The following is a 15,593-nucleotide window of genomic DNA, read 5'->3' as shown; positions in this document are numbered from 1 at the left end:
CTTCTCAAAGTTACTGGTTAAAGGTAAAGCATGAGCCACTTTGTCCAAATAACTTTTATTTTCAAGTGGCTGGAGTCGGTTTTAAAAAGAAGCAACACGTACAAATTTCCATGTAGCGTGCACGGCACCGCAGTGGACACAAAACAAGACGGCGTTGATAATATATAAAGTTAAACCTTTATTTTTATAGGCATACACTGTACATAGCATTAAACTTTCATTTTGTTCGTCTCTACTGAAAATGATCTCATTTTTTCAAAGTGAGCCTTCAAATGATTCAAAATTGACAAACAGTGGATGAAAAATCTGGAGGTAAAAAAAAAAAAATCAATGAAAATAAAAGATGGCAATCGATACTTTACATTCACATGTTGGGGGACTTTGATATTTGGTCAAAAAAGAGACATATTTTCATTTTTCCCATGGTTAAAAACTCGTAAAGATCAGCTTGAAAAGAGCTCACTTCATGATACATCTCATCCACACGGCGCTCAGCAGCTTCTCCGCGGACTCGTTTGGCACTTTCTGTGACTTTTAAAGGAAGACGTTTAGTCTGTGACTGGTTTCGTAACAAGTGAAGATCTCAGGATCATGTAAACACAATGAGAAATGTTTTGTTGCTCTGAGTACCAAAAAGAAAACAAAGAAAATCAACGTTTCAAATGAAAAGAAAGATGAGACCTCTTCACCATCGTCTGGTTACATTCAGTCAGTCGGTTTCTTGTCTGGTTGCCTATTTTTTTGCAGAACAGTGACATAAATGCACAATAACTTATTTTTACCACAGAGGTGGAGAACGCCAGCTGTTGGAGGGGGGTTCTCCGAGGAAACGACCAGAGGAGGGAAACATCATACTTACGATACTGAGTGACTGCACGGCAACAGCAGCTAAATTCTGTGGCTAACATGTTCGGATGGATGGTCTGTCAAAAAAACGGCACATGCATTTTACCGATCATCATCATCATCATCATCATCATCATCATCATCATCGTCATCATCATCATCGGGTACGATAGGAAAGCTTTAGCAGTACGTATTGAGATGTCAAACAAAAGCCGGTCTATAAGTACAGTAACAAAACCTGCAAGAGGGAACACACACACACATACACACACGCACGCACACACACACACACGGTAGTAATCTGTGACTGTGTGATCCTCTTGAGTGCAGTAAGCTATATGGATTAATAGTATTTCCACTTTAATAGTTTAGTTGAATAAGCTCGGCGTTACACGGCGTGACAGGTAGGTGGGGAGGTCTGGGAGCAGCAGGCGCTGCGGTGTTTGCAGAGCAGGAGCACCTGCAGACGGCGGGGGAGGGAGGGGAGAGGCGGGGGGGGGGGCTTCTATTTTTGGAAAATGCAGCAGTGAGGGCAGAGACGGTGACTGTCGGTGAAAACTCGTCGGCTCGTTGCGACGCTGCGGGGAGGAGGCGAAGCGTTAGTTTGGGGAGGACGGGTGGCCGCCGGGCGGAGCTAAGTCATGTCGACCTCCCGCTCGATCCCCACGTATTTGAGGGCGTCGGCTTGGCTGTATCTGCGGAGGGAAGGACGGAGGGGTTCAACGGCGTCGCCTCTTTGTCCATTCCAGACACGCAGACTGCGTCTCTACCTGTAGTCGAAGAAGAGCTCCTCTCCCTGCAGGATCGCCCGCTTGGCGAAGATCCCGATGCGGTGGTCTCCGTTCACCATCACCACTGCAACGCACAGAGTCAGCCAAAGTTCACACACACACACACACACACACTGAGTCAAACACACCCTCCGCTCACCTTTGGCGTAGCAGTTGGGATTAACTGAATGATTTGCAAAGCGGATCTTGTTCCCCTTTCGAGTGGCATCCACAACGAAGTCTACTGAGAGAGACAGGCGCAGACATTTAGGATATCTCACTTCGGGGACGCGGCGGCGGCGGCGGCGGGGAATACTTGCCATTGTTCAGGTTGAAAAGGAAGCTGGACATGTATTTGTCGTAGATCCTCCCGCGCCGGTCCGCCTCGTCCTGGGAGATCAGCTGCTCGTGAGGACAGGCGGGGGGACAGTGAGACGAAAACCTCTGAATGATTCATCAAATCTGCCCGAACCGCAGGGACTTGCCTCGCCGCAGTACTCGGAGATGAACTCGTTCTTCTGGACGGGCTCCTTGATGAAGGTGCCCCACCCGGCGACGTCCGACGGGGCCAACAACAGGTGCTGGGAGAAAGGTCAAAGGTCAGAACGGCTCCTCCCAACCCGACGGACAGGGATTGATTTTGTCTACTCAGAGGTTGGCAAAAAGCTGTCTGGGAGCGTTTCCATAGAAACCGGCATTGTTTTTCACAACGCCGCCGTGAAAATGCAAACTTTTCTTGTATTAGAATGCAAAAATTATGAATTTTCATCATCAGCCTAAACTCTCAGCATTTCAAATTAACGTAGCAAACGTGCTGAATCAATACTGCGCATTATTTAGCGGATCTGTCAGTGGAGACCTTCGGCGGACGCCGCTCGTAAATCAGCTTTTCACGCACATACATGCTCACAGCATCATGTTTGTGCAGGTTTTTATTCACGCAAACCTCCAGTAAATCATCCTCAACCGTAAATCGTAATGTCAGACTGATATATGATTTACTTACTGTATTACCAGTAAGAAGGCTTCAGAGGAGAGGGGGTGACTTTCACATTTTTATGTTCAGTTAGACAATAGCTTTGTGTGAATGTTTATGAGAAACGTGAGGAAGTTTGTTGTGCATTTTGACGAGTCTAGAAAAAAAAGTGGAATATCTGTTGTCTCATCCTGCACACAGTGTGTGCAGGATGAGACAACAGATATTCCCCTTTTTTTCCAGGAAGAATCAATGAAGAACTTTAATGCTAAAATCTCCTAATATTATTTTTGGCACAAATAAAGTGAGACATGACAAAAAAAAAAAAGACACAGGGCATGAAGTGAGTATTGCTTTTTTCCTTTCATGTGATCTTTAAATAGGCCGTATGTTGTTTCTGCTTCCTTTTCAGCCACAAAGTTCCAAATTCACATCACATTAATCAGATTTTTTTTTTTAAGTTTCTCTCTTTTCTGTTCTGTAGTTGCTGCATTATGTCAGCTGTGCATGAAATACAGCCGTACATACACGAGGGAATATGCTATTTTATGTGTTACTGTCCCACTTATGTTGTTTTTTTCTGGAGCTCTTGATGTTGACGAATCTTACGATCTCACGGCAGACGGTGTACTGATCGTACCTTCTTCAGGCCCCTCTGGATGCTGCAGTTCTTGCAGGAGACCACCTTGCTGTCCCAGTGGTCGGCGGCGCCGCAGGTCATGCAGAGATCTGGGTCGCACTCCCTCACTGCCAGGTAGCAGGGACACTGCTTGGTGTTGCACTGAGTCTTACACCTGCAGCCCGGGAAGCGGTTCTGGCCTGGAAAAAAAGACGTACACAGCTGCTCTGTGAGGGAATCCGCTGACAGGGCGTCTGAGCAAACTGCACACAGCAGAGGGAAACGTACGAAATCATACAAGATGTGATAATAACGAATGATTCCATCTCAAAATGTGTTGCAGCACAGGATCTGTGTCTGAGTCATGGAGGGAGGCTCCTCAGTCGGAGACCTCTGCTGGCAGAGAGGCTGAAATACACTTCTGAGGGGTCTAAACACTCTCAGCTTATAAAATACAAGGTGTTTTATAAGAGTCACACATGTCACAAAATCGAGGAACATTTCCGTCTATCATGAGAAACCTGGACCACAGCCCTCCCTGGGAAACATTCACTGAAAATAAAAGTAATGAGTGACAAGCTTGTGAAAAGTAACTGACTAACCCTAACCCTTGATGCAATTTGAGTAAACTCTGTGTATGATTTTAAGTATAATATGTAAGGATAGTCTTGGTTTTTTTTAAACACGGTCATCTAACACTGCCTTCCAGTAAACTATATATTGAGAAAAGTTCCCCTTCTCTCTTCTATGACGCTATTCAACCTGCCGCTCTCGGCCTGCATGTGTTTCCCGTATCAGTCTCGTTTCGCTGCAGCCGCTTGACCCAGACTGACGCGGCAGACGGAGCTGTATATCAGGCACGGAGCCCGTCCCGTCCCTTTGATTCCTCTCCAGCTCTTCAGAGCGTGCACATGTGGAACCGGGGGCCGCTTCCTGTTTGGCCCCAGCCCGCCTCAGCTACGGGAAAAGGCGAGGTGAAGAGGAGGAGGAGAGGGAGGAGGAGGTGGTGACTGAACCACAACAGATGAAAAAAATGAAATCTTTGTATCCTTTCTCTGAACTCTCTGGAGGTTAAAAGAAAACATGTATTGGAAAAACACAGTTCTGGGTCGTAGCTGCTGCAGGAAATAAAAAGAACTTGACTGTGAATGAAGCTCTGTGTTAAAGAGACGCCCTCCGGTCCCCGGCGGAGGACAGCGTCTCCTCTGAACGGACTCGTTTTACATTCTGCTGCGCGGACGGACCGAACTGACGCGGTTCTGTTTGTGCGGGGAAGACGGAGAGAGAGGCGCACGGCGGCGGCGGTGGCGGCAGCGACACTCACACTCGTGCTCGCACTGGCAGAACTTCTCGCAGAAATTCTGGGTCATCACGCACGGGCAGGAGCTGTCGCACGGGTGGTCCGGGTGGTCACATGGCTGGTAGTTGTACACCTGATTGGAGGAGTTATCTGGAGCAACAGAGGACGAGAATCCTCAGACCGGAGCCGGAGGCAAAGCGTAGCGGCGGCCAGGCTTTTACTGTGGCGGGGGACAAACCTTTTTTCAGCTGAATCTTCGCCCATAACCTGGAACGACCGTCAAGGACAGGAAAAGGGTTTATTAAACCACTTCTAGACTGGCAGCTATTAATAGACAGGAGGTAGAAATGATACAGGAAATTCCATTTCTATCGATCGGGTGAGGAGCAGATCTTGCCTGTGTTTTCTTTTCTTCTTCTGAGGCGAGATGCCTCCGTCCTCCAGAGGAACGCGATGGATCAGAACCTCTTTGACGGCAAATTCGTACACCTGTGAAAAATCACAACGGCATGAGCAAAAAAAACAAACAAAAAAAAACGCCCCATCCGGTAAATTGATCAGAACTGTTCAAGGCCGAGGCAAAACTCGATTCTCGCCACTGCGATTATGTTTTGCAATGCTGGGCTGAAAGCCAGATTTGGCCTCTTCCCTGTTTATCCTGTATTTCTTAAAAAAATCTGATGTGGAGGTTACGTTATGTTCTGAAGCAGAACCTCTTGATGTACAGAGCAGCTGAGGCTCGAGTTGCACGATCCCGGGAATGTCTCAACGACTGCATCACGAGAGACGTCACATCTGGTAAGCATCCCTGTTTACGGTGCCACATGCCATTCCCTCTGTAGTCAGCCCAATTATCCACACCATAAAACCGCAGGCGCGGGACGCGTCTGACGCAGACGCGACACAAATCACATTATTTCCAAACAACCGTGCATCGGGATTCTGGGAGTTTCAGCAGGAGCTCATAGACTGACTTGACACAACAAACGTAAAGTCTGTTTACAGAGAGAAGAAAAGCATATGGCTGAAAAACAAGATTGTGGTCATTTCTCCACAAAACAATTATGTGGCGAACCACTGTGGAAAGTGATTTGGGATCTCTACTTCTTACAGGAAATTTAACAGAGATTTAAACTAGATTAAATCTTGATTCCTGCACTTCCTTTCAGAGATGTAATTATAAAGAAAATATAAATGAAATATTGTCAACACTCTTTTCTTTTGAATAAAAAAAACAAAAACAACTTTAATATGGGCCTTATTAAAGTAAAGACCTAGTTGAATAGATGATTAGTGTACTGTTTGCACTTTATTTCATGTGTGTCACAATTTTGACAATAAGAACATCATGTTTTTAACTTGTAACCACAGGTGATGAGATTATTGCACCATCAGCATGAATTATGAGCACAGTTGGTCTCATGCTATGCAGATGATACAATACTAAATATATAACAAGCACCGACACACCATACTGGTAACTCTGACCCCATTCATATGGGAACGTTAAAGAGTCCTGCTGTAGTTTATATAACAAGAAGTATCTAAGAAGTGTCCAGTTTGGTCATGAGTAAAAAAAAAACTTAAGTCTAGTTTAAATAATCTGGTTCTACATCAAATCGTCTATGTCCGTCATACAGCGCTCTGCTGTGGTTTAACAAATAATTCTTCCATTTCTTTTCCCTTTCTGAGACATTAAAGGCTGAATGTTGTTGTGAAACATCTTTTAGCATGTTACAATCAACACTGCTTCAAAAACAACTTTGAAAACAGATCTTTTGGAGTTCAGGGGGGAAAAAAAAGTGGATTTCGTCTGCACCTCCTCTCTGTGTGAGGTTTAGAGCCTGGAGGCAACATGGGCCGCTCCAAGCATAACATAAACTATGAAACAGACTCTCAGCAATCATGTTACACTGTTGGTGTCTGGATATTGACAAAATGAGGGATGGAAAGGGAACAGAAAAAGATCAGTGCAGCTCAGAATCAGATATATCAAATTATTGTGAAATCATACAAAAGAAACAGATTTCGGAACTTAAAACATGAATGGAAGAGAACCAGCAGAATAACTGAGATACACTAACGGCAAGCTAATATGTGTTACATTTAATTTAAACTTTATTTTGTCAACTTCATCCTGTCTGCTGGATGTCAGTCACTATTAGTCAGCCTGGTGTTGGAGCACATCGACTGCTGCTAAAATCATTAAGGCACCGCCGCACACTCAGAAACTCCGGTGGCCTTGCCAAAGAAAACACGCCGCTCTGAGAGAAACCGTCAAGTGTGCGAATACCTCACCTCCTTGCAGTTCTTGGTGCCGATGAGGCGGGCGATGGAGCAGAAGTTGTTGAAGTAGGTGCCGTGCAGCACCCTGAACAGCGACTCCTCTGCTCCACTCCACTGGACCACACAGCAGGCCTGCTGCTCGCCGTCCTCGTCCCCGGGACGCAGCCGGGTGGGGGTCTGGCAGCGTGAATTCCCCTCTGTTTCAGCCACACATGCACACAGACACGACTGGCTCAGGTGTTTGAAGAAATGCAGCTGCATATGCAAACATTTTTGGCGTCTTGGCAAAGTTTTTGGTGCCTCTCTTCTGCACACAATTGAAGCCAAACATACTGTACACGCTGCTATTTCTGGATGAGGTTCTTGTGGCTCTCTGTTTTTGGGATATTCGGCGTCGGCGCTCGTACACCCACAGCTAGAGGCAGGGAGCCCAGCGTTGCCTGGCAACAGGCTGAATGCAGCATTGCTGTAGCCACATGCTCCACCACTGCGTAGCTTTATTAATCTGCTCAGCAATCTGTTTTTTTTCCACATTATCCCCGCACGTGTGAGGGAGTCTGCTGAGTCACTGGCTGAGCACCAGCGGTTTACGAAACGACGAAAGCGAGGCTTTCACCGAGGCGCGGATCCTGATGAAAGACGACCTGAGATTTGAGGGGGAAGCAAACATAAATACGCCAAGAGAGATTAAAGAAGAGGGGCGAAAAAGCAGCGCAGGAGGCAAAGTGAAGAATGTTTTTCTAGAAGCTGGAACATGAAAAGCTGATGGCTGGTTTATTTTGCTTGGCAAAAGCGAGCTGATATGAGAAGAGGATGGGAGAGGGGAGGAGAGGGAGAAGGAGAAGGCAGATTCAGACATGAAGGCTGGCGTCTGCGGCCAAATTTCACTTTCCTGAGGAGCAGAGACTCGGTGAGGGCAGAAGGCATTCAGAGAGGGAGGGGTGAAGGGGGAGGCGGTGGTAAATGATGCACCGCCTCGGTTATAAAGTAACTAAAATCCTCTAAACCAGACCAGACTAGTGTTTGTACCGGGAAAGAGCCACTCTGTTTTCACTCTGTTTTTTTTTTCTTCTAAATCACCACACTCGACATTCACTCTTACAGAATAATTACAATTAACATCTGCTTCAAATGTGGTCGAACAGACGTTCCTCCATCACATGTAAAACCAATAATTTATTCCTGATTTGTGGAAACTTTGCTCATAAGCCTCAAAGAGACAAAGAATGTGGCCCGCAAGCCACCAGTGTCCTATGGCTGGCCTGTACACCCTGAAAAACACTGAATTCCTTTTATTATCTATCTCTGTACACGAGTGATTAAAGCTACTTTACCAATAGTAACACGAGATATATCAAATGAAAGTAACATAGTGAAGCTGTTAGCTGAGTCATATCGTAAACCTGGAACATCACATGTGGAACATTCTGTCTCATACAGGAAGCGTTGGTCTACGCTGGACTTCTTTCCACATTAAAAGACATTTTGTTGCGTTTCATGTAACTAGCTGGGAATATGAAGCATCATTACAGGGACGATATTGCCTTAAAGTGTTTCTGATGTAAAAGTCTGTCTGTGTGTCACACTTGTTCACCATGATTCATCATTTCAAGGTGTCTCCATTAGAACATTTGTGAAAAATGTGAAAACCTTAAAGCTATAAACACATGCTGAGGAAATTAACCGCTCCCACTGGAAACGTCCTGCCCTCTGGTTTCTTTACAAATTGCACCCTGTCTGGACTTCATGCAGCCACAGGCCAGCGAGCCTTAACTGCAGCACCAGATTATCTTAAATGAATAATATGCTCGAAGTTTCTTTGAAGCAGGACAAACGTCAGCGTCGTACCTGAGGAGGAAGTGGTTTCGTGGTCACTCTCGCCCTCTTTGCCCTCCTCGGCAGACCCGGACGGTCCGGGGCAGCTGGAGCTGGTGGGACGCTGCTGCCTCCGTCGCCTCCGGGACCTCTGCGACCGCAGCATGTTCTGATCCACAAACTCTTTCGCCCCTTTCTTCACCAGGGGAGGGAAAGACGGGGGGGGGAGAAAGTCGTAAACGGCAAAGCAGAGGGAGAAGCAGCAGCTGCAGGCATGAAGTGTCAGCGGACGCACCTGTAACAGGAAGCAGTCCACGCCGCATGGCTCCGTTTCCATGCGGATCTCCTTACTCTTCCTCTTGTAAACATTGGGTGTAGCATGAAATGCTTCAACAACACACAGACAAAAAAGTGAGACTCACTATTGTACACCAGATGGTGGTTTCCTAAGGTAAAAGAAAAGATGAATAGGCACATCAATAACTTTTTAGTCTGTTCAGGCTGCTGAAATACGATCAGAAAAGCTTCTGACTTTTGCTTTTCTTTAAATTAAGATCTTTAAGGCTGCTCATTACTGACATTTCCAGGATATACGGGTCAATTTTTACCAATGAAACAAGAGCGTAACTTCAGAGCTTGTGGGATTCATTAACTATCGGGATCTAAATGGGCTGTCAGTGGCTCAAAGACACCCCTGATTTCTGGGATACTCTCACCTTTATGCGGCTCTAACCCTAACCTTCATACTCATACTTCATAGTCATATTTGAAGTCAGGATTTTTAATAACAGATATTAGTTGATGAGTAGATTTTACTGTATCGTTTTGTTTGTGAAATTTTAAAAAGCAAGCACAAGAGTCATAATTACGGTGGAGAAAACAGTCGTATTTGAAGCATCGTCTGCAGAAGAGCGTGTGGAAAGAGTGCAGCGACTGCTCCCTCTGCACAGACTTTGCAAAAGGTCCATCGAGGTTGGGGGTGCAGAGAGGGGGCAGCTTCACCGGGTTGGGGGGCTCCAAGAGGTCCTTGTACCTGCGGCGGAGGGAGGCAGAGCGTTAATGGCGTGTCCCCCCGTGTGTGGCCCGGTATTGAGTGTGTGAAAGTGAAAGAAGATGTAGATGTTTCTTTCTGGGACAGGCCCTTTCAGATGCTGATGTAACGACTTGTTTCGCTCGGAGCGCCCGAGAGGGAGCCGCCATTATTACTCTCCTCCCCGACAGCTTGCGTCTCCATGGTGAACACTAAGCAACAGCCTGCTCCGCATTGTGCGCACGAGGCTCTGGATTGACTGCACTTTTCTTACTTTTCCTTCAGCTCCTCGGTGGTGCCCTTGTAGGGGAACATGGAGGCGATGGCTGTGAATATCTTATCGTCGGGGATCTTCTTGCTGCCGGACAAGTCCCTCACTTTGGGAGACATTAGACAAGAGACTGTCAGAAAAACGACACAGATCGAATAATGATATAAAAATAGGCTGCAGTGTAGTTTTCAGTATGTTTGAATCATGCTCCCGTTTTCACTGGATCAGCATTTCTGTGTCCAGTTTCCCATAAAACCTGCTCCGAGAGGTCATGACTCGTGTAATGCGATCCGGGCCGTATCGATGTCCTGGACAAACAGGTTCCCTCGCACACACTGACACAAGGGCAGCTTTAAAACAAACAATGCCAGCTGAAGGGCCGCGGTGGCAGGGCGACCTCGTGGAGGGACTGCCAGAACACTGCCAGCCTTGTTCGCGCTGGCGCCCCGTCGTTCCCTCGCCAGGCCGTCGCTCAAAGACTCACCCTCAGTGGTGCTCCTCCTCTTCCTCCTGATGAAGGCCACGGCTCCGGTTTTGGTCTCCTCCGAGCCCTCGGTGGAGCTCCTCCTCATCATTCTCTCGTCCTCTTTCTTCCCGGCCGCCTCGACGCCGGCTCGGACTCCCGCCGCCTCCTCCTCTTCCTCCTCTTCATGGTCGGAGTACTGGCTCAGAGCTTCAACCAGCTCTTTAAAGATCTCGTCGCTGATGAATCCTCCTTCTGGAACACAGTGCAACATCTCAGAACACAATACTTAATACCTTAACCAATCGAAATTTACATCCTGGATTGATGTGATGAATGTGAAACACATTGGAGTTTCATTGCTGGTGTGGGCAACAGAAAAAACAGTCCCGCTTCAGTTTTCACCCTTTTATAGACGTTAAAAGCTCTTGGTGAATTCTCAGATTGTAAAAATGCCACCGCAATTATCCTACTCGGAAAACAGCTTGGTTGTAAACATTAGAGAAGATCTGCTGCATTATATGAATCGTAAAAATACCAGCAGGCTGTTATTTCAGCTCAATGAGAACACAAACGTCCGTCGACTTCCTATCTGTCCCGATGGGCTCGAAAAAGAACACAAGTGCAAATCCACACACATCCTTCAATATCTCAAAACAGCTGTGAAAAACGCACCTCTGTCTCCATGAACGCCGTCATAATTATCAATGAGCTCCTCCAGAAAGGCCTCATCCTGCTCCAGAACCTCGTCGCCCATGTAGGGGATGTTGTGGAGAAACGTCTCATCCTCCACCTGGAATACAAACACACACACACACATGAAAACTTCTGTGAAGGTAAGTAACTGAGTGCCTGGTCACATGTCCTGGTATTGATTCCATCAGCAGGCTGCAGACGCTGCAGTTTGGATTTCCCTTCTGTCTGTGGATTCTGACTTCCTGACCAACAGACCGCAGCATGTCAGGCTGGACAACCATCATTATGAACACCGGTGTCCCCCAAGGCTGCGTCCTCAGCCCACTACTCTTCTCCCAAAAGGAAAGAATTGATCATAGACTTCAGGAAAAGAAACAAAACAACTGAAATGGGGACTCAGCATCAGTGAGGTGGAGGTGGAGCAAGTCTCCTGTTTCAAGAGTGTACATCTCAGAGGGCCTGACGAGGAGAGCAAGCACCACCCACCCCATCAAGAAGGTGGGTTTCCATTTAGCTCATACCATGAAGTTGTGCTGTAGCGGTGACCAGGAGTACATGAAGGGGATTCCTGCCACCGTCGACATCGGCCTCATGGCGATGGCTTGGCTTTTGAATCCCGGGAAGCCGAACTCCACCGTACACATCTGCATGGGGAAAGATCAGACTGTACAGCTCAATCTTCCACACACTCCTACAGTTCCATCACTACACAATGAAACAGGCGACTTGATCCCAGACAGGAAGAATGAACAAAATATAGTGAACCCTGTCAGCAGCTGGGAGGAAAAGGATGCTGTGCCTCAGGTTTGTGTTGAGGAATCTACATGATCATTATTGTGAGATTCAGCAATGGAATATACCGGGAAATTTTAACAAAGTGTGGTGAATGGAGTTATTTTCTCGGTCTTTTAAAACACCACACACACCTTCTTGTTGGCCAGGGCTCCTCCAGACGTTGACAGGGGCATGGACTGAATCCTGAGCTTGGACCACTCTGCGTTCAGGAGATTCGTCTGCTGCTCAATTTTTTCCCTGTTTGACATGAACAGGGTCTAGAAACACGTGAAAAAGAGAATTTCACACATGATACCAACACACTAATCAGAAAATCACATGTATGGAGCACAACACTTCAATTCAACCTCTGTTTCTGCTACTGATTCTAGCTTATCTTCAAAGCGTCACTCGAAGCTGCTATATCTGAGTTTTTGTGAGGAGCCTACTGCATCTGACAACAGCTAACACCAAAAGCATATTTCTGGTTTGTGGGAGGAAGCCACTGCGCTAGTTCAAATGCAGAAACGTCAGCGGTAACCACTGTAATTGCATAATCTCCGCTCCATAGTTTACATTATGTGAAGCATTTTGGACGCTTTATGGTGATAAGAGCTATTTTGAGAAATGCTCGCTTTGTTCCTTTTTGGTTCAGGAAACTTCTGCAGAAAGAAAATGATTTATTTCACTGGTGGTATTCTTGTTTTGAAGCGGCACGATGTAGAATTTCAGTCAGCGTTTACTTAAATCAATATTTGCCTGCATGTCACAGTTCTGGCTCCTTGATGCTGCTGTGCAGTGAAGTTTATTGATGGTTGTGTCACTGATTCTTCTTGCTGATAACACCATGACCGTTGATTTTTAACATTCGGCTGACTTTCTTTGCAGATATATTGATTTACCCAACAAAAAATAGTACATATTTCATCTTTAAATCTTAAAATGTTCATTTTTTTTCTGCAATCACAACTCATTTTGAAGGCAGATTCTGTCCTGCACTTGCAGCATTTTAGCTGTAATTCCTTTTCAAGATGCGTTCAGCTACATTTCTGCAGCAGGGCGCCTTTAACAGATTGACCCACCTTGACTTGCTCTGCTTTTTTAAGGCGTTTTAGCTGTCGAAGGCGCATGTATTCAGACTTCACCCTCCGTCTCCACTCCAGCAGGCTGCGGGAGTTGGCGAGAGTGGAAGGTGGAGGTTTTGGAGTTGGCGTGGTGACAGGAGTGCCAGAGGCAGGGACTGCAGCTGCTGTTTCCTCCATGACTCTTTAAAAAGACAGAGAAATATTCAACACCTATTCAATTCAACTTCAAAGGATCCCCACGAGTCAAATCAAGACCAGATGACAGATATAACCTTCCTCTGGTTAACACATCCCTCCTTCTGCTTGTTCAGTTTTACTGTAGGGAGGGAATTATCTTGATCTAATCCAAACACCTTGCTTCTGAGAGATCATTTTCACTACAGGAGCTTAAAATGATGGTATATGGATTAAAGCTACTTTACCAACACACTGGAAGAAACATCAAAGAATTTAAGAGATAATCAAACTATTCTTCACTTCTCTTGTGATTAAATCTGAACTTGATGTGAATGCCTCATGGCGAATAGTAAACTTTGGACAAATTTGTATTGTTTTAACTGACATATGCATATATATTATATATAATTTTTCTATGAGTGTTAGCTGTGTGATTTTACTCTGTATCTGACGCATTTATTCTGGTATAGCTTTTCGTTTTCCCTTCATTACATAACAGCATTTATGAGCAATTTCCCATTAGGAAAAATGTGATCAGGAAACTGTCTTTAAAGTCTGACTAAAGCAGAGTCCTCACCTCCTGCAGCAATGTGGCTGAAGTCACACTGAATATAGTTTTCCTCCTACAAAGTCCAAAATCTGCATTTCTTCTGTTTCCAAAACTGTTAGGTGTTAATGAATGACTTTCCCTGATGGGTGCTGGTTAGAGTTCAGCAGATAATCTTTTTTGTTATGCTCTTGCTTTTTATTTCATCTGCAAGAAAAATCTAAGACATTCAAAGCTTTTAAAAGTTATAAAAATCTTTTTTTTTTACTACTACTGCTGCTAATAATAACTCAGCCTAATATAATCTGTTTCTTGAAATCTTCCTCTGTTTCGCAATACAACCACACAACTGAGAGAAATTGTAATTTTGATGTTGTAATAAGCTTTTTAAAGTCTTGAAAACATGACGCCTGCTTCCCCATTCATCCTGACAGAGCCTCTTTGAAAGACTGCCCCCCTCTGTTGGCAAAACAAAATAGACATCTGCTGTAAAAAATAAAAAGAAGCCCCTCTACACTGCTGCTTTAACGCCTGAAGTGGAGGATTTTTTTTCTTTCTTTTTTCAAAGTCGTGGGTGGCCAGCGATCAAACCTTGGAGAAAGAGGATCAGAACGCGCACATCGGGCGATAAAGTGTCGGTCTCGAGCAGCGTGGTTCATCCACATTGCTCCGGAGTGGGCGTGCCTCTTCGGGAAAGCACGGCAGAAAAGTGCGTAGTACAGTTTTCCGTTTCATAATCGGCTGTGTGAACATCAGCCGGCCCGCCTGAGCTCGAACAGGCGCAAGAAAAGCCCCGAAATAGCGCGACGCAAACTGCCGTGGTGCGTTGTTTTCTCTGCCAACTGGAGGCTGCGATGCGTGCACACGTCCCTCCACACACACACACACACACACACACTCATACACACACAGCCACGAAGTGCGCGATGTCCTGGAGGTGCAGCCCCGTGCCAGCGCAGCTACTCAGCTCTTCTCCCCCCCCACCCCCATTTAAATGCACAACTCTTTAAAGACGCGCGCACGCGGCGCCACAAATACCTGCACGCTATTCTGGCGCAGGCGTGTGCGCGTCGAGATCCCTCACGAGCGGTGTCGCAGTTATTAAAAAAAAAAAAAAAAATACCTTCAAATCCTCGTCCTGCGTCCTATTTGGTGCGTCAAGATCCTGCAGCGCGATCAAGTCTGTGTGTTTTTTTTTTTTTTTTCCTTTATAATTTTTTTTATTTTTTTTGCAGAGAGATCCGGAGCAATTTCAGTCCGCCTTTGCTCTGGATCTGACGCAGATCTGCTCTCCGCTCGGCGAGGGGGATCTCACAGAAATCCCTGCGTCCTCCGCGGGCATGGTGCTGCTGGAGGTTGTTGTTGTTGTAGCGTACAAATAGCTGCGCACTTGGCTCGCCGGAGCCAGCGCGAGCGGCGGCGGCGGCGGCGGCAGGGTGACGTCTTTATTATGATCGCGAGCTGCCTTTTCCGAGCGCCGCGCGATTTATTACTACGCTGCGTCCTGGGAATTTAAAAAAAAAAAAAAAAAAAGAAAAAAAAAAGTGGCGTGCGGGAGCCACGGCGCGGCCGCTTCTCGCACGCGCACACACAGGAACTGATGCAAGTGTCCGGAGACTGTCTGAAACGTGCGAGGTCACACTCCGAGGTGGTTTTTAACAGCGGCAGTGTCCGGGACCAAGTGTGGCACTATTCAGTTAAAAAAAAAAGAAGAAAAGTCATCCGGAAGAAATGCATTGTGGACAATTTCAATTTCAAACCATTATTCAGCAAAAAAGAGGATGGATTACAGAACATCTACGCATTCAGTCCAGATTAAAAAAATTTTTTTATTTATTTATTTATTTTAAGCAATAATGTTGGAATGAGTCATATAGTGTGAGAGTGAATAATGAGTGAGAAACTCGCCCACCGTTTCCTCACATTCCTACGGACCTC

The 15,593-nt window shown here is 46.0% G+C and overlaps 1 protein-coding gene across 2 annotated transcripts; it reads right to left on the bottom strand.

Moving 5' to 3' along the window:
- Positions 1 to 158: 158 nt before the first annotated feature.
- Positions 159 to 15,164, bottom strand: ezh1 (enhancer of zeste 1 polycomb repressive complex 2 subunit). Of its 2 annotated transcripts, none has more exons than XM_030088632.1 (20): positions 14,779 to 15,164; positions 12,929 to 13,112; positions 11,999 to 12,124; positions 11,594 to 11,716; positions 11,052 to 11,169; positions 10,398 to 10,631; positions 9,917 to 10,019; positions 9,482 to 9,645; positions 8,908 to 8,999; positions 8,646 to 8,808; positions 6,810 to 6,994; positions 4,909 to 5,000; positions 4,750 to 4,778; positions 4,536 to 4,661; positions 3,233 to 3,411; positions 2,102 to 2,197; positions 1,937 to 2,018; positions 1,777 to 1,860; positions 1,617 to 1,701; positions 159 to 1,541 (listed from the first exon to the last, which is right to left on the bottom strand). In XM_030088632.1, exons 2-20 carry the CDS (start codon positions 13,106 to 13,108, stop codon positions 1,481 to 1,483), a joined length of 2,322 nt encoding a protein of 773 aa, XP_029944492.1. In that variant the 5' UTR covers positions 13,109 to 13,112; positions 14,779 to 15,164; the 3' UTR covers positions 159 to 1,480. The 2 variants fall into 2 exon arrangements, with proteins under 2 accessions (XP_029944492.1, XP_029944493.1); XM_030088633.1 differs by having other exon boundaries at positions 1,777 to 1,857.
- Between the last annotated feature and the right edge of the window lie 429 nt (positions 15,165 to 15,593).

This window comes from Salarias fasciatus, chromosome 4 (assembly GCF_902148845.1).
Source record: "Salarias fasciatus chromosome 4, fSalaFa1.1, whole genome shotgun sequence".
Taxonomy (NCBI): domain Eukaryota; kingdom Metazoa; phylum Chordata; class Actinopteri; order Blenniiformes; family Blenniidae; genus Salarias; species Salarias fasciatus.
This window is presented reverse-complemented; position numbering and strand designations above follow the sequence as displayed.